This window comes from Mytilus edulis, chromosome 5, assembly GCF_963676685.1.
Source record: "Mytilus edulis chromosome 5, xbMytEdul2.2, whole genome shotgun sequence".
Taxonomy (NCBI): Eukaryota; Metazoa; Mollusca; class Bivalvia; order Mytilida; family Mytilidae; genus Mytilus; species Mytilus edulis.
In genome coordinates this window covers 90366676-90391404 of record NC_092348.1, presented here as the reverse complement: position 1 = coordinate 90391404, position 24729 = coordinate 90366676, and the positions used below count along the sequence as shown (strand labels likewise).

General features: G+C 31.3%; 2 protein-coding genes across 8 annotated transcripts; one reads left to right on the top strand and one right to left on the bottom strand.

Annotated features, from left to right (window-relative positions):
• Nucleotides 1-5267: 5267 nt before the first annotated feature.
• LOC139524784 (transmembrane protein 192-like) lies at nucleotides 5268-18735 on the bottom strand. Of its 6 annotated transcripts, none has more exons than XR_011664855.1 (8): nucleotides 18598-18735; nucleotides 16646-16792; nucleotides 14033-14303; nucleotides 13127-13255; nucleotides 12181-12286; nucleotides 10923-10949; nucleotides 6871-7461; nucleotides 5268-6688 (listed from the first exon to the last, which is right to left on the bottom strand). XR_011664855.1 is itself a non-coding variant. In XM_071319863.1 (7 exons), exons 1-7 carry the CDS (start codon nucleotides 18631-18633, stop codon nucleotides 7317-7319), a joined length of 861 nt encoding a protein of 286 aa, XP_071175964.1. In that variant the 5' UTR covers nucleotides 18634-18735; the 3' UTR covers nucleotides 5268-7316. The 6 variants fall into 6 exon arrangements, 2 of the variants coding, with proteins under 2 accessions (XP_071175964.1, XP_071175965.1); XR_011664856.1 differs by having other exon boundaries at nucleotides 6879-7461; XR_011664857.1 differs by lacking the exon at nucleotides 10923-10949.
• Nucleotides 18736-18748: 13 nt separating this feature from the next.
• LOC139524783 (deubiquitinase OTUD6B-like) lies at nucleotides 18749-23806 on the top strand. 2 transcript variants are annotated; one of them, XM_071319861.1, is made up of 4 exons: nucleotides 18749-18863; nucleotides 20694-20933; nucleotides 21685-22048; nucleotides 22815-23806. In XM_071319861.1, the coding sequence occupies exons 2-4, from the start codon at nucleotides 20715-20717 to the stop codon at nucleotides 23123-23125; spliced, it is 894 nt and encodes a 297-aa protein (XP_071175962.1). In that variant the 5' UTR covers nucleotides 18749-18863; nucleotides 20694-20714; the 3' UTR covers nucleotides 23126-23806. The 2 variants fall into 2 exon arrangements, with proteins under 2 accessions (XP_071175962.1, XP_071175963.1); XM_071319862.1 differs by having other exon boundaries at nucleotides 18783-18801.
• The last annotated feature ends 923 nt before the right edge of the window (nucleotides 23807-24729 follow it).

Below are 24729 nucleotides of genomic sequence, written 5' to 3'. Positions count from 1 at the left end.
GGAATATTCAGAAGCCTATGCGGTACCGTGATGATAACTTTATTGACCCCGATAAAATAGTGGATTCATGCGAAAACAATCAATTGAAAGTAAAACGTATTCTTGCCAAGCGAAAAGACGGTGCAAATTTCGTTTACTTGATTCAGAAAGTAGGAGAACCAGCACAGAATGCGATTTGGCTCCCTTTATCAAAATTACCACCCAAAGCACAAACCTTGCTACTTTCAAGACCACCGCCGTTGATTCAGTAGTTATATGTTTAGTAAAATTTCGCATGGTGATGATTGCATCACCAAACCATTAGTTCAAAGTCAAATATGTCATATATTGCAAAGTTATTCAAATGAAACAATCAGTGCCGTAGATGAAATTTGAGAAATCAGTTTAATTCCTTGTTTTGGTGATGATTGCATCGCTAAACAGAAAATGCGTGCGTTATCAGTAAAAGTGATGATTGCATCGCTCAACTGAAATTACACTTCGTTTAAAGATAGCATTGATTGGATGTCTTACAAAATTTAGTGGCGAGCTTTATAAAGTGATGATTGCATCGCTCAATTTATTTACACTTCGTTAAGCAATACCTATTGTTGGACTTTTGAGGAAGATAAATATATTTATATATATATATTGCTGTTTTGGTGATGATTGCATCGCTAAACTAACATAACATTCGATTGCGGGATTTAGACAGTTTATATAAACTATGCAGAAGGACATAATCTTCTTGATTTGTGACGTTTTTCGGTGATGATTGCATCGCTAAACTTACATACCTTAGATCGCGAGATGTGAGCAGTTGCAGTTATACCCTGATTTTCAACTATGGACTATGCAGAAGGACATAATCGTTTTTGGTGATGATAGCATCGCTGTTATTGCATTGTACTAATGTCAAATGTACTTTTATTTACTGTTATTTTCGTATGATATTACGATTGATGGTTTCTTTTTTTTTCTTAAAGGTATGCATTTCTATCATATGTTACATTCAAAAAGTATATATATCATGAAGCTAGATAAGGCATTATTATGAACTAGATGTGTTACATGCAACAGAATTGAAAAGTTTTTCAAATACTTGCGAAAGGTTTTCTCAGTTGAATTTATAACGGTGTACAGAGTGTTAGTGTCTGCTAGAGTGAAAACCTGTACATTTTCTATAACATTGTTTATCGAGACTGAGAGTGTATGTATACATGTATAGCAAAATTATTTCCCGTGAACTTTTGGCTAGTTATATAAGAGTGTGTGATAGTGTTATACTAGATTGTGTTATTTAAAATAATTGTATTAAGAGTTTCGGGTCTCTACTAGCATCACTGTGATTAGAGCACAAATTGTCACCAATAATAGCAAACTTAAGAGTTGAGTCAACTTTATGAAAAGTTATATTCATCTTATATGATATAGTATATATGCAAGTACAAACAAAACTATGTCCATGTACGGAGTTAGTAATGCCAGAGTGAGAAAGGGTGTATACAAATTTGAAATGTATTTTTTTTTTTTATTATTATTATTATTGTATTATGTTATATTGCTGTCTGCATTTCCAGTGACCAGACCAAAATTTTTCAAATTTTATATTTGGGCGGGGGATGCTATATACCTCTATTTGGTATTTCTGGTTACCGGAAATGTAGGACATAATTTAGTCTGTTTTTTTTTGTATTTTACGGGACTGTATACCTTTTTTATGTTTGTCGGCGGCGAACAGTTAGTGTCGTCTGTCACCCATGTGTTTGATAAAATGGCTGTGGAATAAAATTTAGAAATCGATATTCAAAAGCGTGACTTCAATCTCATTAGTCCCCCCAAGACAACAAAAAGGATTGAGGCCCACGACACAGGTATCCTTGGTCATATGTTTTCCTGTTAGATATTTTAATAATTGATTTGAATTAAATATACACATGGGTATGGCGCGGAATCAGGGTCAAAAATACTTATTTACGTATAAACATAATTATTTCTGTATATACGGAATTCGATTTATGTATATACGTAAATCGAATTCCGTATATACGTTAATCGAATTCTGTATATACAGAAATAATTACGTATATACGTAAATTGAATTCTGTATATACATAAATCGAATTCCGTATATACAGAAATAATTATGTATATACGTAAATATACAGAAATAATTATGTATATACGAAATTCGATTTACGTATATACGAAATTCAATTAACGTATATACAGAATTCGATTTACGTATATACGTAAATCGAAGTCCGTATATACAGAAATACTATCTTTCTGTCTTTACATAAATATTTCTGTATATACGGAATTATTTCTGTATATACGTAATTCGATTTCTGTATATACGTTATTCGATTTCTGTGTATACGGAATTAATTTTGTATATACGTAATTCTATTTCTGTGTATACGGAATTATTTCTGTATATACATAATTGGATTAACGTATATACGTAATTAGTTTTGTATATACGTAAATCGAATTATGTATATACACAAAGAAGTATTTTTGACCCTGATTCCGCGCCATACATGGGGGTACAAGGAACATTATCCCCATTTATATGTTAAATTCAAATTTGAACAATTCTTAATATCACAAAAAAGGAAAACATATGGCTAGGATGAGGATAGGCCTAGGTCCATACGACCATATACAACCTTAACAGGAACACCTTTTATATATGAAAATGAGGTCAAGGTCAAATAAAACATGCGCGACTGACAAATAGATCATACCGACCGTGCGAGGTGAAAGCAGGCTGAAATTAATAAGTTTAGCAGGGTGTACATATATGCAATTTATTCATATCATATATAAGCATAGAAAAGGATCATTGCATAATATACATGGCAAAATATATATATATGCTTCCATACACTGAATATACTAGACCTATTGTTTATAGTATCTGAGATATGGACTTGACCACCAACACTAAACATTGTTCACTGATCCATGGAATGAGGTCGAGGTCAAGTGAAAACTGTCTAACGGGCATGAGGACCTTGCAAGGTACACACATACCAAATATAGTTATCTTATTACTTATTTATATATAATCTTAATTTTTTTTCAAGAAGTCACTCATTTACCGACCATGCGAGGGCTGTATGGCCAGTCAAGGTCGTTAAACACTTCCATTTGTATAGATCATAAAATATTTTCATACACCAAATATAGCTGACCTATTGCAATTAGTATTAGAAAAAAAGACCAAAACTCAAAAACTTAACTTTGACCACTGAACCATGAAAATGAGGTCAAGGTCAGATGAAACCTGCCAGCTAGACATGTACACCTTTCAATCATTCCATACACCAAATATAGTAGACCTATTGCATACAGTATAAGAAAAACAGATCAAAACACAAAAACTTAACTATAACCACTGAACCATGAAAATGAGGTCAAGGTCAGATGACACCTGCCAGTTGGACATGTACACCTTACAGTGCTTCCATACACCGAATATACTAGACCTATTGCTTATAGTATCTGAGATATGGACTTGACCACCAACACTTAACCTTGTTCACTGATCCATGGAATGAGGTCGAAGTCAAGTGAAAACTGTCTAACGGGCATGAGGACCTTGCAAGGTACACACATACCAAATATAGTTATCTTATTAGTTATAATAAGAGAGAATTTAACATTACAAAAAAATCTTAATTTTTTATCAAGTAGTCACTGAACCATGAAAATGAGGTCAAGAACTTTAGACATGTGACTGACGGAAAGTTTCGTAACATGAGGCATCTATATACAAAGTATGAAGCATCCAGGTCTTCTACCTTCTAAAATATAAAGCTTTTATGAAGTGAGCTAACGCCGCCGCCGCCGGATCACTATCCCTATGTCGAGCTTTCTGCAACAAAAGTTGCAGGCTCGACAAAAATGTATAAGACAAAATTCTAAAAGGGAGGTCATATATACAGTCCGCCAAAAGTTAAGCACCACCGAAATATAACTGGCAATATTTTTTTAACTATTGCGAAAAAATATTAATGTTTGGTGTTATGAATTACCTTCAACATACACTAAGAAAATCAATTACGACCAAAAAGATTGAACTCCGATACAGCAGTCAAGCAACCTCTTATCAAATGTCATCTGCGCGTTTACAAATACACAGTTTCTCCAGGTGGTCGTGTAAGTGTTCTTGCATTGGTCAGTTGACTTCTCAGAGGCAACTGAAGAGCAAGTCTTGGTGTATAGAGACCTGTACTTACAGGAAGGCACTCCACCGTCAGGTTTTAATTGGATAATGACTATCTATGCTTGAACATAAGAAGCTGACAAAACACTCATTGTTCAGATGGTAGTCAGTTTCTTTTACTGCCAGTAGACGCCAAAATACGAATTTCGCGGGGAAACAAAACGGCCTATGACCAAAAACAATGTTTGCACAAGGACTGCATTCAGTGCTGGAGGTGTTCCAGTACGGGGTTGCTTCTTATACCGTTATAAGCTGGGTATGCATGTTCTGCAGGGTAGCATAAACGGACAGACAAACAGAGATTTGAAGCCTTTAAACATTGTAGTCCCTCATTTTAATAATCCCCAACTTGCGTCTACATTGCCAAGACTCGTGTACATGGACGACAACGCTAGAACACACACAGCAAGGATTTTTAACCGAGTCCAAAGAGCAACAAGCCATTTTCACTATTTTTAGCCTTCCATGTCCCCATACATATACCCTATCAAACATGTCTGAGATGCCATTGGCGGAAATCTCAATCACAGAGATCCACCTTCACAATATTTTGTCGATTTAAAAGTGGTATTTGTTGTTTAATGCAACAGATTTCCTAAACTAAAGCTTGAAGGCTTATACCGAGAATGAAACGTCGTGTTTTGAAACTCTACCGGAAGTGAGGTTGTTATGCATGCTATTGACTCAAACGTTGTCATTAAAATTGCCAAACATACCAAAGCTTATGTGTAGAAAGTTTTAATAATATTGGGTGATCATTTTTTGTAAAAAAATAAAATCAAAGTGAAACTTAAATTCTGTTTCTGAATTCAGTAATTTGCACTATTTCTATGAACGGAAAACCTACATGCATAGAACCTTCATAAGTGACTAAAATTACATTTCTGGTTTGTTTATGGTATACATTAGCAATATTGCTATATGATTGTTTTATTTTTTTCGTGGAAAAATTGATTTTTTAAATTTGAAAAAAAACCTGTGCAATAAAAACAGGTGGTGTTTAACTTTTGGCGGACTGTATATAATCTGACAATAATTACTATGAACAAAATTGGAAGGAACATATATGCTTTTTATTCATATCATATATAAACATAGAAAAGGAACATTAAATAATATACATGGCAAAATATTATAAATAACAATTAATAATATACATATATACTTTTAAAAGAGCAATACATAAGCCTGAAGCACAACAGTCAATTCTCATACTTCATTGTAATAAATCTTCATCTAGATTCTTAAACAAAACTAAATGAAAAATCAATTAGTATAAACAATATTTGTGACTGCAGAAATATATTTTAGATTAGATAAGTGTTAAAACAACCAATAGTTGCTAACCTTCTACATCATTTATTTAATGGTAGTAGGCAATTATACCACATCTTCTTATTTTTATAAGAAGAGGTTCCGAAAACTTAATTCCACATGTGCAATCTATTTAAACTATTTATTGTTTCTCAGAGATTTCAAAAGACATTTTGGCAGTAGTATCAACTTCTGAAGTACAAAAAAGCTACAAATAATGGCACATTGAATGCTATTTCTGAATGACAAGAATAGCAATTATACTACAGAATAAAAGTCCATTGAAGCTTGCTATGCAGTATAATTTTACTCATTCTTGGAGGCTGTTCAAGGCCTACAGTTGCAAACTTTACTTCAATTGTCTCATTTGCAATCATTATGCATCTTCTTATTTTTATATCTTTTGGGCATACTAGTGAATTAAGCCATTTAAGCCAAAAACTTTGGATAACAAATTTTTACATTTCAACTGTCAAAGGCATGCACCTTATAAATTTTTGAAAAAATCCACTTTTCACAAACAATAACTTGAATAAGATCATTTAAAAATAATCATTCAAGACAGTATTAAATATATATATTTAAACAAAAACAAAATGAACACCATACTGTTGTAATACAATGAAAGAAATGGTAGTACATGTAATAATAAAGCAATATACAGTTGTACAATTATTGTTTTACATAATTTGTGTTATTGCAGTAAGAAGATTCTGATGGGTTTTCATTATATTTTTAAATATTTTTTTTTTTATCATATCATTTTTTTTTAATCAAAGATATTTCAGATGTCCTTTTAATTTAAAAAAATTAAAAAAAATGAAAAAATTATCATGTGTATAATTTGGTCTTTTTGATGTGTTGAAACAAAAAGCTACAACTTGACTAGAGAATACTATTACGACCTGTTTTTGTTCTATTTATTAGATCATTCTTTTGAAATTATTTCATCTCTACTTGCACATACTTTTATGAAATTTACAGTATACTTTTTTAAAATACCAATTATTAACTTATTTACATTTATAAGTGACAGACATGTAAACTTATACTTGGTGAGAATCTTTGTTGTCAGCAACAGATGAGCTGCCTCAGATAGATATCAACCGTATGTAAATGAATACCAAAACATCCACCATGGAATTCTTTTTTTAAATACTTGATTCGCATAGGATTTTTTTCAGTAAAAAAATTATCAGGTTTAAAGTGTTAATGCATTGTGAAAACAAATATTTCATCAATGAAATTCAAGTCAGATATTCTCATGAATCTCCTTTTCATATTGGATACAGCTTTTTTTAAAGTCTGATGCAGACATTTTGGAGTCAAAGCGTTTCAACTGAGGTACTACACAGGCGTCAAAAGGTGTCATTATGGAGGAAAGGGTTAACATATTTCAGTTGAAAAAAAATATATATGCAAAGTCTACTACATAAATGTATAAGAAAATTGGGCTGAAATAAGAACCCTAATAAAGGATCAATATTCGTCTTCTATTTCGTATTTGAATATTTCAAAATCAATCAACGTTTTATAATGTACATGTATACATGTATATGCACTTGCATAAGGTCGATTTTTATCGGAGGCAGCTCACATGTAAACAGTAATAAACTATAAGTGATTTAGCTCATTTTAAACTTTTAAACCTCATTTTTTTAGCACATATTATAACTCCATCTCCTTTGCAGTAAAACGAGTACATATTTGAAGAATTTGCTGTGACAATTATTTGTGTATATGAAGCTTGTCATGGGACATATAAATGACAATAAATATTAAAACATTATCTTTGTCCGATCTGAGATTTCAATGCATTATTTTCAGCATTCAAAGCTAGAATACGTTTGCCAAGCTGTGAATTGTGTTGTTTAAGATATCGTATCATATCTGCTTGTTTCTCTAATACTTGATCTGAATAATTTTCATCTCTGAAAATAAAAAAAAAATCTATAAAAAATGTGATAATGCAGGTCAGCTTAAAATGTTATAAGAATACCCAATCACATTTAATGATAACGAAAGGCTTATTCAAGTCAGTCAAACTTAAATATGACTCATGCTTTTTATATTTCATGCTAAAACCAGATGCTCCGCAGGGCGCAGCTTTATATGACCGCATAGGTTGAACCCTGAACAGTTGGGGCAAATATGGACACAACATTCAAGCTGGATTCAGCTCTAAATTTGGATTGTGATTAAATAGTGGACACAGAATGAATGTGGTCTAATGAACTTAAAATATTTTTTTTGTCTTTGAGCAATCACTTTGCTGTTGAATATTAATCCTCTCAAAAAAATGTTTGAAGAAATTTTCTTTTTATTTATGAAATCTGAAATGAGAAAAATTAAACCCCCCCCCCCCCATTTTTTTTTCACATCCCCCTATCCCTTTTTTCAAAACTGATCTCAATTCAAATTTCTAATGGAGTTTGCAACAATAACTACTCATTTAAATACAAATTTCATAGATTTCTATTCACTTTTACTAAAGTTAGAGTGCGAAAACTAAAAGTATTCGGACGACGACGACGCAAGACGACGACGCCAACGTGATAGCAATATACGACGAAAAATTAAAAATGTTTGCGGTCGTATAAAAATAATGATGCCACAGCAGAGAGTCATAATGATGAAAGTACAGTGAAGCCATCAAATGTGTACATTAAAGTGTTGATAAAATAAAAAAAACTGTCAATAATAAATAAATAAAAATAATTTTTTAACTTTATTGAAAAGCACTTTACACCCATATGGGCCAATGGCTTAAAACATGATACATAATATACAGTTAACATATATAAAACAATGAAAATAAACAATGTAGACACTTTGAACTATAATCCTTGTCTTTCTTTTAAATCAATATATATATATATATAAGAGATTCAAATTATATCAAGGACTCCCTGCCCTCAGTCTTAGTGACTTTTTAAAAAGGAGCCTAATTTGCAAGTGTCCTGTTTTGTTTCAGGATTGAGGATATGTTTTAATTTATCTATATCATTTAAGTTATTATATTTATTTTCATTTAAAAATTCTTTTCTTAATTGTTCATTTATTTTACATTTAAAAAAGAAATGAAACTCATCATCTAGTACATCACAATGTGTACATAGTCTTAAATCTCTGGGAATAATAATAATAATGAAGCACATTGATCCAAGTATTGCCTTGCTCTGAAAAGTAAACAACATCAAATATTTCAATGGCTGAATGAAACAGTTTTGCATTTTTCAAAAATGTTAATAATTATTATTTTAGGTTTTAAAATTGGGCGCACTACGTTTGCGTGCATTTGGGGATTAAAATGTTTTACGTTTGCGCGCAACTTTCGATTACATTTGCGCACATTCATTTTACAGGTAAAAATATAAATAAAGATTAAATCAATTTGTAATTGACTATATATTATTTTTATTTTCATAATAAATATGACTATCAATTATTAATTTTGAAAATATTTCTAAATTCGAATTATATATTGTTCATATTGAATTCTAAAACCAATTATAAAGTGATCATTATAAACTCCGTAGTATAGCTTAAGGCATACATGTAACTTCATTGTGAATATTTTAGGATGAAAAGTGTTTCAAATAATAGTGTTTGTTTTTAAAATTGGTAAATAATTTAAATTAGTTTGTGAAGTTACACCAAGGTACAAACAAAGTGTTTCGGCATGTACCGACATGTAAAGTAATGAATTTATCAATACTTGTACCTTTATTAAAGATTAGCTATGTTTTAACATTTTAACATTTTCATCTGTATATATTTCTAGAATTTAGTGCTTGTGCATAATAAAGCGGACTTATCTTGCTCGAAATCCAACTTACACCTCATCGTTGGTGAGCAGGGGACTAAGACTAACGGAATGAGTACTTATTCTTGTAAATAATTGAACAAGACATTAGTTATAAATAAAAAAGTATTAATACCTGTATTTTACTTGAGCTTACCTGTCAAAAAAATGTGCGCAATTGTAATCAAAAGCTGCACGCAAACGTAATGATTTTTGCGCGCAAATGTAATGGTAATGCGCGCAAACGTAATACACCGTTAAAATTACTATCGAGTGGTGAGGCTGGCGACAAGAATTTTCTTTTGTAATAAAAATCATAAATTAGTCTAGATGCCTTAAAGTAATTTGATATGATTTGAATATTTGTATCAAATCTTCAAGTTGGAATCTTTGTTTAAACCATACTATTGTATTCTTGAAAGCTATAATAATGTGATTTGTAAATGATATTAGTATACTGCCACCTACAACAACATGCTATAGATTTACATAATTTACATTATATACCAACAACTGTTACTACTTTACACATGTTAAACATTCAGATTAGGATGGAGGAAAAATAGGGCATTGATTCTAAGATTACAATATTAACAATAAGGCTGAAAAATTAGTTATGGACCAGGAATTCCAGAATCAGGGATTGAGTTAACATTTTGGCATGGTAGCCCACAACATAAATTTTAGTAGCCAATCTATATAGTTTCATAAAAAAAAAGCTGCAATTTTAGTAGCCATTGGGAAGTGAGCCCTTGCTTATTTCAAACCTTGGATTTGAAATAATCATGAGGCATATATACTAAATAAAATAATTGCCTGTATTTTATGTTTGAGGTCAATAACTTTGAAATGACTGACATGACACTTGTCAAAATAAAAAAAATAAAAAATGGATCTTACTTTAATCAGTTTTGAAAAAATTGTGTATGTGATTTTTAGTGAATTTAAGTGGCAGCTGTTTTGCTGCTTCAATTCAGGGAAATAAACACACATGATTTAGACTTAAAAAGTCACCCAGTAAGATATTTATGAACAAAGGTTCTAACCAAACTTAATGCAAATAGTTCTACCCAGATATTAATTTAAAGGTACAAAGGTACAAAGTTCTAGATTAGTTTGAATTTTAAAATATGTATGAGTGAGTAAAATCTATGGTTATATGTGATGATTACAAATAATACACATTAATTAAAAATATTGATAGGTCATGGACCTCCTTTTCAAGATATTTGAGATTTAAAATATGGTGGGAAAAGGCTGACTCAGACTTTTACCTTATATTTGCATTGGTATTATTTGGGTCTCAAAACAAAAGAAAGAAAATCAAGAATCTTGTAAAATTTTGGTAAATGGCCTGTCATGAGCTATTAAGTCTTATATGAAAAAATAAATGGGTATTATGGGGCAAAATATTTTACATTGTATTGTATGGAAAAATACAAAGGAGTACGGACATTTGAAACAAATTCCAAAACCTCACCTAAGCACATCCTTAAACCCACAAAAAATCCTCCTATATTTGTGCTAGGCAATGTTAACATATCTATAATTCATGCAAAACTAAAATAAACGAAACAAACAACTCACTTAAATCCAATATCATTACATCCAAAACTGCAAACCATACATAATGCAAAAATTACAACAAGTGAATATATGTACAAAATTAAAGCCTAACTTGTATGAACTTATGGTTTATTTTAGAATTGTGAGGGCTTCAACATTACCATTCTGTTATTGGTTAAAATTAAAGTTGACAGGTTAGCATTAAAGAGTATATACATGCTTCATTCCTTGTTAAAGAGCTGTGCAAAAAAAATATTATGTTTATTTCTCCTGTCATGCCTGTCAATTGTATAAAGACAGAAAGGCTTTTTCAAAGAAAGTAATGTTAAATACCCTATAAGCTTAGCGGGAATGGATACATTTTAGGTAACTTTTCAGTAATCATAAAATGAGAATTCTTCACCAAGAGTCTTAATATAAATTAGGGAGTTTATTTTTATGGTAAAAATTGAAATTTGACTAAAAGGATCAATATTTAGCTCAAAGCAATTATGGTTTCATCCCAAAACAAATTTTGCAAACATTATTCATGCAAAATATGAAAAATTTCCACAATGTGGATCCTTTTAAGGGAAGAGCAAAAAGCCAAAAATATGTACAGCAAAGAAAGGACTGATGACAAAAGTAAAAGCAATAAATAAAGTGAAGTATAAAATGCAGGATACTGGTGCATGTTATAGAAGAAAAAACATATAAACTTAGGAAATTTGAAAAAGGGTCATAAATATAAAACGTCTGCTAAAATTGCTTTCATACATATATAAAAAAAAGTCAATGCATCCAAATATTACTGTGGTGAATTTGAAAAAATAAATATTCAGCAAAACATGTGACAGATTGCTTCTATTTCAGGACATTAAGCAAAAAACAATCGACCAATCTTCCATTTGACATAATATAGACTTGTAATATTTCAGTCAAATAGTATGAAATAACCAAGTTGTTGATATAATGTCTTTAGACAATAATTTCAGTAGGACCAGTCAAGTATGGGCACCTGGTAGCAACTAGCTGTATGGACCAGCATACACAGTAGCGCTGAAATGGACCTACATATATCTTAGAACTGTATATCCTCTTAAGTATTCACTCTAAATGTTTGCCAACAGGCAATATGCACGTGTGGATGTGTCTATGTATTTATCCTATAACTATATGAAACTCCATAAAAGGGGAGGGGTGGGGGGGCTCCTAAATTTCAGGAAATGTGATTTATAACCAGGACTATCAATATCAAGTTCTATTGTCTAATTGTAAAACTATGTCATAAATACTTTACCTAAAACCAATCTCTGAAGTACCACTGTTCTGCATGAAACTAGAGATCATTTCATCTTGAGCGACATCTGGGGACATCAATAAACTATTAAACTTTACGGTTTTTACTGAAAAAAATGAATGAAACTAGAGATTATTTCATCTTGGGCAATATCAGATGACATCAGTAAACTATTGAACTTTACTGTTTCTACTGAAAAAAAATTAATGAAATATTTACTAAAATGCACTTTTCACAACTACAATGTACATTATAGGTCTCACTACTTTCTTAATCTGTTGGATATATTTTGTATTCTAGCACATTAAGATGCAGAGGTGGATTCAGTCATTTTTAAAAGAGAGGGGGCTCAAATCAGGATAAAGAGAGGGGGTGCAAATTACAAATGTATAATGCAATGGTATCTCAATAGTCTTCAATCTTTTCAAAGTTTTCTATTAAAAAATGATAGATTATCTCCACATTATCATTCTCATGTTAAGAATTATCTCCCCTTAATCTCTATCAACTCTTCTACAAATGTAACAAAAAATTGTAACGAAAAGGTCAAGTATACATGGTATAAGAAATACAAATTAAGCTTTTAATTTAACAAATTTTAATTAGTAGTTTGATACCTATTCAAATGAGTCAGTATTGAGGCATGTTGGATTTTGAACATAACTCAATGCCTGCAAATTATATCATGTTAATATGACAGTTGCTTTCTTTTCTTTTGATGAGTTTGAGCTTTTGATTTTGACATTTGTTGATGGACTTTGAATTTTTCTTGCAATGTATTTTTGTTAGTGTACATTTTGAAAAGATAATAAAAATGATAAAGAACTTAATCAAATTATGTTGCAATAAAAAACAAACAAATTTAAACCAAGTTTAAAACAGATTTTTCCAGACATTATTTTTGACAAAATTTAAAATGTTTATGAATATTGTTGATAACATTTACCAAGATAAATCATCAGCACTGACACAGCTAGCACAGCCTCCAAGGCAATCACTATTTCTATATATAGATCGGTGTGGGTTCCATTCAAATCTTGTAAAATCTTCAGAACTACTAACAAGGCAGCATTACCTGTTAAATATCAATCAATAGTAATATAATATAATAGATTAAAAATAACTGACTTTGTCTCAGACAAAAACAGACTCAAAGTTACTCCATCAAGACAGAACATGTACAGAATCAAAATAATTAAATGTATGTCCCATAGAATAAACGTTAATGACAACTAGGTTACTATTTGTGATTTAAGGAAATTTATAGGATTCTAGGATATCTTGGTGCTTCCTACCAATAAATGCATTTTGTTGTTGGTCCATATTGGTCTATGTTTGATTTTAATAAATTGACTTGTGTTAAATTAGTTTTCTTGTTTGTTCATGCCATGGCCTTTAATAGCTGACATATGGATTTTCTCTCATTGGTGACTGCTGTACAGGGACCTATTATCACTCACATCCATGTACATTTGTAATTTGAAGTATTGTGGATAGTTGCCTTATTAGCAATCATACCACATCTTTTTATTTTTATGGAATATAATAATAACAAATACATAGTGTACTGCGAATTCATTTATTTTCATGGATTAAGGAAAACTTGCATGTTTCATGGACATTTGATTTCGTGGTTTTGCCAAATCTACATACAAGCATATAATTTTTTTTTTATTTCTTGAACATTTAATTTCGTGGTTCACTTGTACCCACAAAATCCACAAAAAATTGGTATCAGAATAATTATGAATTCACTGTACACAATTTAAATTTCCATTGATGAATCCATGCACCAATTTTTTTTTCTCTTAGGATATCCACTACAATATCCTAACAAAATAATTTCACTCACCTGCTGAATTTGCTAGCAAAGGTATTTTACGTAAATGTCTCGTTCTTCGATAAAATTCCAGATATCCACACATTCTGTGTCTGTAATGGTGGTATCTCAAATATCGATCAAACCCAAGCAGGACAAACCAGAGTCCTCCATGGACATAACAGGCTACGGATATTTCATCAATATGTGATCCTAAATGTTTACCCTCATGTTTTGTAGCATTTCTATCAGGTTGTAATACTGCTATATGTGGTAGCACAAAGGTAGCTATGACCAGACCAGTCTGAAAAATAAATAAAAAGTAAAAATATAGAAAAAAAAGAGGAAAATGGCTGTCCAAGAATTTAAATAACAATTTGTAAAATGAAGGATCAAATGCTATATACTTAGAATTTTCCAACAAAAAAACCCACTTCAAGTTACAACCAGATGCTCCGCAGGGCGTAGCTTTATACGACCGCAGAGGTTGAACCCTGAACGGTTAGGGCAAGTATGGACACAACATTCAAGCTGGATTCAGCTCTAAATTTGGATTGTGATTAAATAGTTGACACAGCATAGGTTTCTGACACAGAATGAATGTGTTCTAATGAACTTAAAATTTTTGTTTCTCTTAGAGCAATTCACTATGCTGTTGAATATTAATCCTCTCAAAAAAATGTTTGAAGAAATTTTCTTTTTTATTTATGAAATTTCAAATGAGAAAAATTGAACCCAATTTTTTTAATCACATCCCCCTTTCCCTTATTCCAAAACTAATCTCAATTAAAATTTCTAATGGAGTTTGCAACAATAACTACTCATTTAAATACATCATAAAATATTAAGATGTAAAAAAACTGCTTGTTATCACTGAATGGTAAAGATTATTTTAATTTATCAGTTGGTAGTAAAAAGTGAATATACATTGTATATTGTATATAACAAAGATTTAAGTTGATTCTGGACAAAGAAAGATAACTCCAATTAAAAAAAAATCTTGCTATTGCACAATATTTTGCAATTAGATATTTCTTGCTTACTATTCTGGACAAAGAAAGATAACTCTAATTAAAAAAAATTTGATATTTCACAATATTGTGCAATTAGATATTTCTTGCCATTGCGCAATACTGTGCAATTGAAAAGACTTGCTATTACACAATACTTAATATAATAATTTTAGATCCTGATTTGGACCAACTTGAAAACTGGGCCCATAATAAAAAATCTAAGTACATTTTTGGATTCAGCATATCAAAGAACTTCAAGATTTCAATTTTTGTTAAAATCAGACTAAGTTTAATTTTGGACCCTTTGGACTTTAGTGTAGACCAATTTGAAAACAGGACCAAAAATGAAGAATCTACATACACAATTAGATTTGGAATATCAAAGAACCCCATTTATTCAATTTTTGATGAAATCAAACAAAGTTTAATTTTGGACCCCGATTTGGACCAACTTGAAAACTGGGCCAATAATCAAGAATCTAAGTACATTTTTAGATTCAGCATATCAAAGAACCTAACTGATTCATTTTTTGTCAAAATCAAACTAAGTTTAATTTTGGACCCTTTGGACCTTAATGTAGACCAATTTGAAAACGGGACCAAAAGTTAAGAATCTACATACACAGTCATGACAGTTAGATTCAGCATATCAAAGAACCCCAATTATTCAATTTTGATGAAATCAAACAAAAGTTTAATTTTGGACCCTTTGGGCCCCTTATTATGTTGGGACCAAAACTCCCAAAATCAAACCCAACCTTTCTTTTATGGTCATAGACCTTGTGTTTAAATTTCATAGATTTCTATTTACTTATACTAACGTTATGGTGCGAAAACCAAGAAAAATGCTTATTTGGGTCCCTTTTTGGCCCCTAATTCCTAAACTGTTGGGACCTAAACTCCCAAAATCAATACCAACCTTCCTTTTGTAGTCATTAACATTGTGTTTAAATTTCATTGATTTCTATTTACTTAAACTAATGTTATTGTGCGAAAACCAAGAATAATGCTTATTTGGGCCCTTTTTTGGCCCCTAATTCCTAAACTGTTGAGACCAAAACTCCCAAAATCAATCCCAACCGTTCTTTTGTGGTCATAAACCTTGTGTCAAAATTTCATAGATTTCTATTAACTTAAACTAAAGTTATAGTGCGAAAACCAAGAAAATGCTTATTTGGGCCCTTTTTGGCCCCTAATTCCTAAAATGTTGGGACCAAAACTCCCAAAATCAATACCAACCTTCCTTTTGTGGTCATAAACCTTGTGTTAAAATTTCATAGATTTCCATTCACTTTTACTAAAGTTAGAGTGCGAAAACTAAAAGTATTCGGACGCCGGACGACGACGCAGACGCCAACGTGATAGCAATATACGACGAAAATTTTTTCAAAATTTGCGGTCGTATAAAAAGTAGTGCTGACAAACTAGGTCATCTACAAGTAAGTAAAAGGGAAGACAAAACTTTGTGTATAAAACAAATCAACAGTTTTAAAAAGTTGACATAAGAAATTTTCCATATCAATAAAACCATGTCTGCACAAAATACAAAAGTATTGATCAGGAAATGAACCATTGAAAAATTTGGGGGAAAACTCTTTTGTTCAATTGCTGAATATTTAAAGTTGAAACTTACAAAGAGTAGTATTTCCACTACAATAGCCCAAACTATGTGAATTTTTCTAAAAGGGGGATCCAATTCAGCACTTAAAGCAGGACTTTCTGATAGTAAGTCTTCTGTATCTTTGTTCTGTCCTGATCCATCCTCATTGAAAAAATAGCCCTGTAATAAACAATGATCGCATTTTTAAGTACATGTATTTGCATTGACAGTATTATTTCTGCCACCAGATATAGCTGCTTTAATCATAGACCAGTCAGATGCTCAATTGGTCATACATGTACTAATCAACAATCATGAAGCTATATTATTAATAAAAACTTTCAGTACATTTTTAGTTATATATTTCATTTAGGGTTAAAACTTATGTTTATATAATTGTAGATATAGTAGAAATGGTAAATGCATCTGTTTTGTATAATGATATTTGTAAGATCTTTTACACTTACATGTAACTTGTAAGGGCAATAACTCCTCTAAAAAAGTTTTTGATGTAAATGGACAACAGGTGAATCACAACATTCAGTTTGGTTAAAATTTCTTAATCTTTTACACACATGTTTTTTAGTTTTCAAAATAATCAGAAAAAATGAAAAAAAAAAAATGGTAGAATCGACAATTGAGGGCATTTTAACTCCAATAAGGAATTGTTCAACCGTTTAAACTTTTGTGGACAGCAAGGTAGATTTCAAATTAAAAATGCTCAAATTCTTGAACTTTAATTGACTGACAAACTGGTCCAAGTAGCTTTTAATTTGATCTGTGTTGTCTTTATACTCCTCCAAGTTGTCTTTAAAGTAGGGATTTGGTCTGCATTATACAATACTTAGTCTGAGATTACTCTGACTCCAATGGCTGTTTTGCCAGTCAAGCTGGGGCCGTGGGACGTCAGAGCTTGTCTGGCAAAACAGCTGTTGGACGTCGGAATACATTATACTAAGCCTACATGTGATGTTTTTGTCTATTAAACATGTTTATATAACTAATTAGTCATGTTAATTCTGTATTTGTATAAAAAGAGGGTCTGAACCAACCCAAGATCTAATGTGTAGTGAGTGAACATATGTAGGATGCGAATGTGTTGTCAATTTGATACTTGTACCACAGGGATGTTGTGTGATGACTTTTCATCTATGACACCTGTTTACACCACAACTCTACTTTAAGGTTCATGTACATGTGGACCCTTTGGCTAAAATGGCCGTATTTTCACCATGTTCACCTCAAAATTTACTCTGATTACAGACAAACCTGCGCTGATTCTGTAAAAATTTTAAGTCATAGCATGCCCCAGATAAATAAATTTCAAATATGTTTAATGTTTTAGAAAAATAAAAACTTACCAGGATTTTGCAGTGCACTTTTTTTTCATTCCTCCAGAAAGTGCCAAAATAAACTAAGTTGGGAAACAGGTTTGAGAACTTCCCCACATGTAATAATTGGGGTGAGCTGTATTGATTGACACGAACAATAGATACCTGATAATAATTGGTGATTTAAACTGTGTACCTGGGTGGACCATATCAAGGGAAACTCAACTGTTAGTTAATTTTATCATCTTCTGCAGGGACGAAAAAAAGTGCAAGGCAAAATCCGGTTAATTTATGAATTTTCTAAATCATACAATGCATTTGAATTCTATTTATCTAGAGCATGCTATGCCTTAAAACGTTTCCAGATGCACAGTTTTGTCTGTAGTGTCAGTCTGTTAACTCAGAGTAAATCTTGAGAAAATACGGTAATTTTAGGCAAATGGTACACATAAACCTTAAGTTCATAAACATGTGCACCCAGTACTTTTTTTACATTACGGCTGAACCTTGATACATAAAACGAATCTACTTCCGTATTATTGTGTACAATTCCTTGGCCTTATGCTTATAATGCCAGTCAACTGTCAACTGATCAAATTTTTTTAAAATGTCATAATTGACGAATGAGAGTGCAGACTGCAGTGAAAGTCATACCCCTGTGTGTCTCGATTCGTTAGATAAGCTGACCATTATTTCATCAGGAAAGTTTTAACTGTCACGTCGCAAAATCCAGTAAAAGATTTCATTAATATTTATCCAAAATAAAATAAAAATCGCTAGACCATTCTCCCCTCCATCGAAAAAGATTTCACTTCCGGTCACTGGGACACACTTTTGCGATTTCGCATAGCTTTTTCTGTCAGTTCACAAAGCCTGAACTACTTGATAATTACGGCATATTTCTATTTTTTATTGTCAGTGTAGGTATTCTATTAACCGTTTTCATTCAAAGAGGCTTGACTACAGGTCAGAGATATGTGTAGCCCTTTTGAAAGAACAGTCGCCCCATACCAACTCGTCCCTTTTAAAAATAACACTGGAGACAAACTCGCCCCTCTTTCTACTTACTCGGCCCACATTCTACCAACTCCTCCTACAATTGAATAAGCATTCTGTGCGTATTGATAGCAAGTTAGCCAATACATAGTCCCCATACCAGATAAAAATCCAGTGCATTGGAACAAAATTCTAACTTGATCTTTTTAAACTTGTCATGATAAAATAATACACCAAATATAAAATGTATATCTTCAAGCATCATGAGGAAATAAAGTTGAAAACTGATTTGGCAGACTGACAAATAGACAGAGGGACAGACAGATAGCAAACCTAAATTCTCCTTCAACTTTTTCAGTAGGGGACTAAAAATGCTAAAAAGAACCTAAATTTTGGCCTGCCAATCTGCCCTACTCATGATGTTGATGGATGGATGCTTTACATGAAAAGGTCTCAGATAGATCCCTATGAATAAAGGTCTGTTATCCCACTGAATTAAGATTTGCCAACTCTTCCCAATAATAAAAGATTTTAAAAGATGTTTATGATGATGTTAGCAGATATTACAAGAACATAATAATGTTCAGTTTCGGGAATCAGTTGACTCTTCCATTGATAATAATCCTTTGTGAAAAAGTTTGAAGGTGTTGAGCAATGTTGAGGCGAATGACTTCTTGTTTTTTAATTTCCAAGGATGACCTCTTTTAATCTTTTAAATTTATACAGGTCGAGTGAGTTTGAAATTGAAGTTTCATTTGTGGTTTATTTTGCTAATTGTTGAAAGTTTGAGTATGTGAAAATGCAGTGAATTTGTAAAAAAAAAAAACGGTATGTATATATGTTCCAGACCGTATGAATATTTGGACCGTACGCGTACGGTCTGGACCGTATGCGTACTTTTTCGAAAAGTACGCGTACGGTCTGACTAATATCAAGGAGTTGGTCAATTGTACTAGATACAAATACATATAACAGATTAACATAACTTAACTCTTAAATAAATAGAAAAAAATCAATTGTAATTGAAATAAAAACTTTACATTTTAACTATTTAAAAAATTCACGCTAATTAAATCTGTAAATCTCTAGTATTTAGCATGTAGATCAGTAATACATAATACACTAATTGAATTATGACAATTATTCCCACTGAAATTGAATGCGTATAATGTGGGAGGACAATTGCTTTAGAATATTTAGCAACTTTTCAAAAAAATGCTAATCGAAAGGAACATGCATGAACTGAAAAAATGTAAATATGAAAAATATCGTTTTGGTAGCGAGTGTCACCTTTGGCGAGAGTTTCAAAATAAGATTCAGATATACAATTCAACAAATATCTAATTTAAATTGTTAGGTAATTCATTTTATCCATCTTATGTAATAATAACAATTTGTAAAACTAAAAATAAAGATTGTGATAAATGTAACCCATATTATCCAATAACATGTATGGTCAGCTAATACTGGACCATACGCGTATACTCATACAGTCCGACCGTACAAGTATACGTATATGGTCCGGACCGTACGCCGTACGCGTACGGTCCAAATACTCATATGGTCTGGAACATATACATGTATAATATGGTCCAGTTCTTAGTTGTTATTATTGTGTATGTTGGATATGGGGAACCGTACATTTGCGAAAATGACATGTTTTCACTAGACCCTTTTATCCTGGATGTGTTTGCCAATATTTAGTCTGTACTCACTCATATATTTACCTTATTTTATATTATAATACATTTCAGGCTATATAGATAGGAAAGAAAATGAGTGACTCTGAAAATGAAGAGGACTCAGTGGTGAAGAGACATAAAAAAGAAAAGAAGGAATTGCAGGCTAAAATACAACAGTTAAAGCATAGTGTGTCAAAGGGAGATAAAAAGAAGAAAAAGGAAATTGCAGAACAGATAACAAAGTTAGAAAAAGAACTGACAGAAAAACATGAAACAGAACTTAAAGAATTCAAAGACAAAACAAACCAGGAGGTGACAAATTAATTTAAGAATAAATCAATTTAATCAAATATCTTCTCCTTTTTGGCATTTGGTTGGTACATTTGTAGTTTTATCATTGGAAGTTTATTCTTATCTTATTTTTAACAGACTGGAAGGTGAATTCAATAGCTTGATGCTAGTATGTGATCCTTGAATATTGCAACTGAATATACATGTAACTGGAGTAGGTATTATATTCAAATGACAGACTTTATTTCATAGACATTGCTTGTTATCTTATCCAACATTTTCAAATCAACATGCCAAACTACCATGAGCACTCTGAAAAGCTGTACATACTTATTCTGTACATACTCATTCAAACGCTGACACTTATTCTTTCAAAAAATACATTTGTATATATATATGTACGTTTACTTAATTTTATGTTGAAAAAGAAAAAGTAAATGCTAATACACTGAACACAATTGTTATTGTTAATGTCAAAATCCTAGTCATTTATGCAGATTTTTCCAAAGTACATTTGTATATACAGCAGAAGCTGTAATTGATTTACAATATTATAAGCAATAACAAATCAACCAATTATACTTTAATGTTTGAAGAATGAAATTCTCCATAGTCCTTTTAATAGATTAAAAAAAAACCAGTTAACTTTGAATTTCTGACTTACAAGACATTTTATTTTAGTTGAAATTTGTATAACATGTACCTTACGATAGTCATCTTCATTGACATTTACTGTTATATATTCAACCATGATTGAATGCATATATTTAAGGTAACAGACAGACTTAGTTCTCTGGAAACAAATGATAACATGGGTGACAGTGAGGCTGCTGGTGGTGATGTAGAAACCAGAGAGGACTCAAAAGAAAAGAAAGTATCAAAGGCTATGAAAAGACGAGAGAAACAAGCAACAAAAAATAAGGAGAGAGAGGAAAGAATTAAAGAACAGGAACTGCTAAATTTAACTGGTGCAAGACATATAGAATTTGAAAAAATCAAATCAATATTAAAAACTAAAAATTTGCAAATATTTGAGATACCATCTGATGGAAATTGTTTATATACTGCCATTAGTCATCAAGTTCCACATGAGACATATGAAACACTCAGAAGGAAGACAGCACAGTATATGAGAGGTATGTATTTATTTCCACAACATTCAAGATACACAAGGCACATTTCAAAGATGTTTCAAGGAAACATTCTGGGGTCCCAGTACTGTCACTCCCATAAAAAAATAATTAAAAGATGCTTGCACCTATTTAAATGTAGACATGTACAGATGTATAGCAATACATAACTAAAAAGTTTATACATTATATACATGTACTGTTAATGCATAAAATGTCATAGTCATAGATGACTAATTTTTTGCACTTCATTGATAAAAAAATTAAAAACAAAAAGGTAATTACACATCAATCATGAATCTGCTGAAATTAAATGCTTTACATTACAGTTATTCAGTGTATAATTCAATTGTTATATGTTGATCTTGTACATGTATTTATATATAGAACCATTACTTAGTGTCTATTTGAACTAATTTAATTGACTTATAGGGATATATTTAAGACTTTGTATGCCTCACCTCAGCAGAAGGACATTCAGTGTTATCCTGTTCATCTGTCTGTTTGTCCCAAATTAATTTCAGTTTAAAGTTTTAAACATTAACCATGTTAACCAAATGTTATGAAACTTATACACAATGCTTAAGACCACAAAACACAGATCAAGTTCAAAATTGGGTTGTGTCACTTTTACCAACACCTTTCTTGAATAATGTGCCTTTATAACATAATATATAAGCAGAGTATGGGACACATTCTCCATTATCTTAATGAAAACACAAAATTAATAAAAGTTGATATATAAAGATTAAGATGCTTGATCTAATTACAGACAATCCAGATGAATTCCTACCATTTCTTACCAAGGAAAATGGTGATTCTTACAATGACGAAGACTTTGAAACATTTCTACTGAAAACTGCTGAGACAGCTGAATGGGGAGGTCAATTAGAGGTCAAGGCTATGTCAAGTACATTACATCATCCTATAGAAATAATTCAAGGCGAAGGCCCACAAATCAAAATAGGAGAAGAATATGATTCAGAATCTTTAACAGTTTGCTATCATAGACATGCATTTGGACTAGGTGAACATTATAATTCAGTTGAAACTTATGTACCTGATGAAGAGGCATTTTCATGATAATAATTTTATTTAGGTATATAAAATATTATTCAGAATAATCAGAAGGCCATTCAAAAATGAATTTTAATATTAAACAGTCATTTTGGTCTTAACATCATCTGAAAAAAATTAACACAATGTACAAAAAATCTTTTAAGGTTGTTAATTTTCAATTTATGACAGCAGATAAGTTTAAAAATAGATTGAAAGACTGAAACTAACATTGAAATCAGTGTTTTAATTAAAACTGTTGTGTTCAAAATTATGGTAGTTTCAGAGTAAAATGTGTTTACTGGTGTGCAACTAGATATAAAAAATATGATGCATGTTTTTTCTATTCTACATAACTGAGTACAAATCTATATATCTTAATCAATTAAATTAAGTTAATGTTTGGCTATTAAAAGACATTAAAATATTCACTGCATGTCTCACTATACAAGACATTTATAAAAATATGGAGTATACATGTATGGTAGAGCTGTAAAACTGAAATTGCTGAGTAAAATATTTTAACAGTATTATTGTGATTTGTGTGTGCTAATTTTTGAAATATAGAATGCATTGTACAATGTTGTATTTTCTACAGTTGTCATACTTAGTATATGTCTTTTTGATACATTGATATAATTGATGTTGCATTTTAAAGTTATCTAGATACAATTAAAAGCAAATTTCAAAATATCACAAAACAATAAACAGGATATTTATTATTTAATTATCACTAGACTTCATAATTTTTTTGGAGGTAGTTGTAATTCCTTGAATACAGTGAGACCTGTATAAGTCAAAGGCACCTAGCTATTTGACTTATCAGAAGCTAAGAGTTACATCACATTTGTGTTTTACATTACAATTCATCTGAATTCAAATATCATAATAGATGTGGTATGAGTGCCAATGAGACAACTCTCCATCTAAGTCACAATTTATAAAAATGAACTATTAAAGGTCTAGATACAGTCTTCAACACGGAGCCTAGGCTCACACCGAAACAGCAAGCTATTAGTGGACACATTCCCCATTTATTTAATATCATATTAAAACATATCAAAACCATTTATTCCATAAAAATGATAGTTTTAAAACAATGCACTTCTGATACTAAATAGTCCCCTACCGATGAGTCCAAGGGGACTTTCGGTTTGCACTCTGTCTGTCAGTCAGTCCTGCAAATCAGTTTTCCAGATTTTTAATTTTTGGAAAACAACGATATCTCAAACCTTTGTATTAAAGCCAGTATCAGTATCGACAATTTATTCACATGTCATACAGATATAGTCTTGGGTCCTGGCTAATCTTGTCAGCCTTACTACGAGCAGCTAGATATTGTGCTGGGATACCAGGCTAATACAGATACAGTTGTAGGTTTGTTTGTTATTTTATGTAGTTTACACAATGACAAGTTATAGATCAAGTTAGAATTTTGTTCCATTACAATGAAATTTTAACCGGTAGGGGACTATGTATTGCCTTGCAATACTCACAGAATGCTTGTTATTAATATTTTTATGCCCCCACAGTAGCAGAGGGGCATTAAATTTTACCAATGTACATTCGTCCATATGTCTGTTCATATTAAAATTGGTTACTGTTCCATGACTATAGTTTGCCTCAATTAA